At 44.3% G+C, this 2,730-nt stretch overlaps 1 protein-coding gene across 1 annotated transcript; it reads right to left on the bottom strand.

Moving 5' to 3' along the window:
- Positions 1 to 3: 3 nt before the first annotated feature.
- Positions 4 to 2,451, bottom strand: zic1 (zic family member 1 (odd-paired homolog, Drosophila)). Its single transcript, XM_030079265.1, has 3 exons — positions 1,491 to 2,451; positions 822 to 985; positions 4 to 348 (listed from the first exon to the last, which is right to left on the bottom strand). The coding sequence occupies exons 1-3, from the start codon at positions 2,449 to 2,451 to the stop codon at positions 151 to 153; spliced, it is 1,323 nt and encodes a 440-aa protein (XP_029935125.1). The 3' UTR covers positions 4 to 150.
- Positions 2,452 to 2,730: the final 279 nt, after the last annotated feature.

Raw genomic sequence — 2,730 nt, 5'->3', positions numbered from 1 at the left:
CTTTGTCCATGCATTCTCTTTCCTCGCTATTAGACAGCCCTTAATTGATCGTTAGGGCCTCCCGTGTTTTCTCAGTCCATGCCTCACTGGCTGACTTTATAAAGTCTTTGATTCCAAGCAGTTTTAATTCTGCAGTCTTTTCAAAAATATTTACACGTACCATTCATTGAAATTTGACGACAGGGTGCTGTGGCTGGTTGTGTGGTGTACTGCTGAGGCTGCTGGTGATATGGAGCTGCTGCTCTGGTTCTCTGTGGACGGTGATACTATGGTGGGAGGTGTGGAGGACTCGTACCCTGAACTGGCCGCTGGAGATGGCTGGGATCCTTGATTGGTGGATTCATGAACCTGCAATAATGTGAAAAGAAATATTTAAAAACAAAATAAAAATCTCTAATTTATGCCTTTTATCGTTGGTATTTTTTTGTATGTGAAAATGCGAAAAAAGAATTATCAAAACAAAATCAAACTCCTGCTTCGATTATGTCTGGTGTCTACAATATCGTAAAACAATGTTTCCCAAAACATTTAAATTCCCATTAAAATATTAAACTCTTAATTTTGTTGATTAAAAACAATAAAAGTGTCAAGGCAAATTAAGCTGACACATTTTCGCTAAACGTGGAATAAAAGGCTATAACTTCTGCCTAAAAGCGTAAAACCATAAATTATTGCACCCTGCTTTCCAAACGGATAGGCCAGTAAAAAAAAAAAAAGGAAAAAGAAAAAAAGGCATAATTGCATGTTCATAGTTTATTAGAAGTTGCGATTAATATTATGGTGAATAAAAGTGCAAACAGGAGAAAGGCACGGTGTTTTACCTTCATGTGTTTTCGGAGGGAGCTGGGGTGTGTGTATGACTTGTCGCACATTTTGCAGAGATAGGGCTTGTCCGACGTGTGCACGTGCATGTGTTTCTTGCGGTCACTGCTGTTTGCAAATCGCCTGTCGCAGCCTTCAAACTCACATTTAAAAGGCTTCTCACCTAAATAAAAAGTGAAATACAATATTTCACACACTGGGAAGATTTTCAAAGAAATGTACATTCTATGGCATGCTGTGCATTATTTTATTTAAGAATATGTGACTGCTGATTAAAAACAGACTCGGTTAATAATGAAGTTATTTCCAAAAAGCATGTACAGCTTTTTATACATCCAACTTTTGCTGCCTTGTCCTTGACATGCCACAGGAAATAGGCAAATCAATATGTTGCCAAATAATTTGATTTAGCTCAATTAGGCTAATGAATAAATTTTAGTTAAGACATTTTTCCAAAACAATTTACACATACTACATTTCACAGGAAATAACAAAAGTAAAAAGCCTATTAAATAGTAATGGTTTATGTCAACAACTGCACCGAAAAACATGCCAGAGAATGTACAGCTGCATAATAAATAATAATCCGGACTGCATGCATATTTTGTATGGGAGATTGTCAGCATGGATTTGGGAGTAAAAGGGGTCAGTCTGCATACGAATCTTACCAGTGTGAGTCCTTTTGTGAATTTTTAGATTTTCCGATCGAGCAAATACTTTGCCACAGCCGGGGAACGGACATGGAAAGGGTTTTTCTCCGGTGTGTACTCTGATATGATTTACAAGTTTGTATTTGGCTTTGAATGGTTTCCCTTCTCTGGAGCAGTCTTCCCAGAAGCAGATGTGGTTGGACTGTTCTGGTCCCCCCACATGCTCCACCGTCAGATGAGTCACCAGCTCATGCATTGTGCTAAAAGTTTTGTTGCACGACTTTTTGGGATTTGTCAGCTGCTCCGGCTCGATCCACTTGCAGATGAGCTCTTGTTTGATCGGCTGCCTCATGTATCGAAAGAAGGCCCCTGCTCCGTGGTGTGCGGCCATATTCATGTTCATGGGGCCATAGCCGTGCAACTGGGTCGAAGCATAGTGGTCGGACCTAGGACTTGTAACGTGGCTGTACTGATCGGCCCGACCGTACATGTCCCCCGAGAAGCCCAGTCGCATCTGGCTGTTGACCACGTTGGAAGACGCATGGCTCGCCGCTTGCTCGTGGAGCCCTGGGAAGAGCAGGTGCCCCGCTGCATCTGAGTGTCCGTGTGGCCCTGCGAAACTTCCGGAGGCGAACAAACTGTGCTGCGCCCCGGTGGCATCACCGAAACCCCGATTTCTGAAGAGAAAGTCCCGGGTGGAGTTGAAAGCCGCCGTGGAGTAAGAGCCAACGTGAGTGGGGTGGTGATGGTGTCCCAGGGCGGCCGCTGCGTAGCCGGGCGCCTGGGAGGAAAACGCCGTCTGTCCGGAACCAATATCGTGGGAGCTGTGGTTTATTTTGAAGGCGCCCATCCCGTCCGCAAACGGATTTATCCCCAACGCCACTTCTCTCTCTGTGACTTCGCCTGTTGAGTGATGCCGTGAGGAGCCGAAAGTAGTGACTCCTATGGTGGGATACTGCGGTCCTGCGTCCAAGAGCATCTTCAGTCTAGACTCGCCGAGACGACTGAGAGCAGAAATCAAAAAATCACGCACAGATATTCTTCCTCCCCCTCTCTCTATCTCTTGGACCTCACTCGACTGAGCAAACTCTCAAATCCACCGAATTTGTGTTTACTTTTTAAGACGAGAGGAATTCCCCTATACCGCTCATCCGATGCACACGCAAAATCATGTATACATGCAATATTGTCTTTTGCGGTTTATCTTCCTGTGGCGCAACTTTCACCTCCTCAGTCAGGCGGTGAGCTCTAGACTGAT

Source organism: Myripristis murdjan, chromosome 20 (genome assembly GCF_902150065.1).
Source record: "Myripristis murdjan chromosome 20, fMyrMur1.1, whole genome shotgun sequence".
Taxonomy (NCBI): Eukaryota; Metazoa; Chordata; class Actinopteri; order Holocentriformes; family Holocentridae; genus Myripristis; species Myripristis murdjan.
Note: the sequence above shows the minus strand (reverse complement) of the source record. Positions and strands in the feature narration are given on the sequence as shown.

Excerpts from the sequence above, each read along its gene's own strand:
- zic1 (XM_030079265.1), bottom strand. The coding sequence starts at position 2,451 with ATGCTCTTGGACGCAGGACCGCAGTATCCCACCATAGGAGTCACTACT. Across the intron at positions 986-1,490 it reads TCACAAAAGGACTCACACTG|GTGAGAAGCCTTTTAAATGT; the intron begins GTAAGATTCGTA and ends CTTTTTATTTAG. Across the intron at positions 349-821 it reads CCCTCCGAAAACACATGAAG|GTTCATGAATCCACCAATCA; the intron begins GTAAAACACCGT and ends ACATTATTGCAG.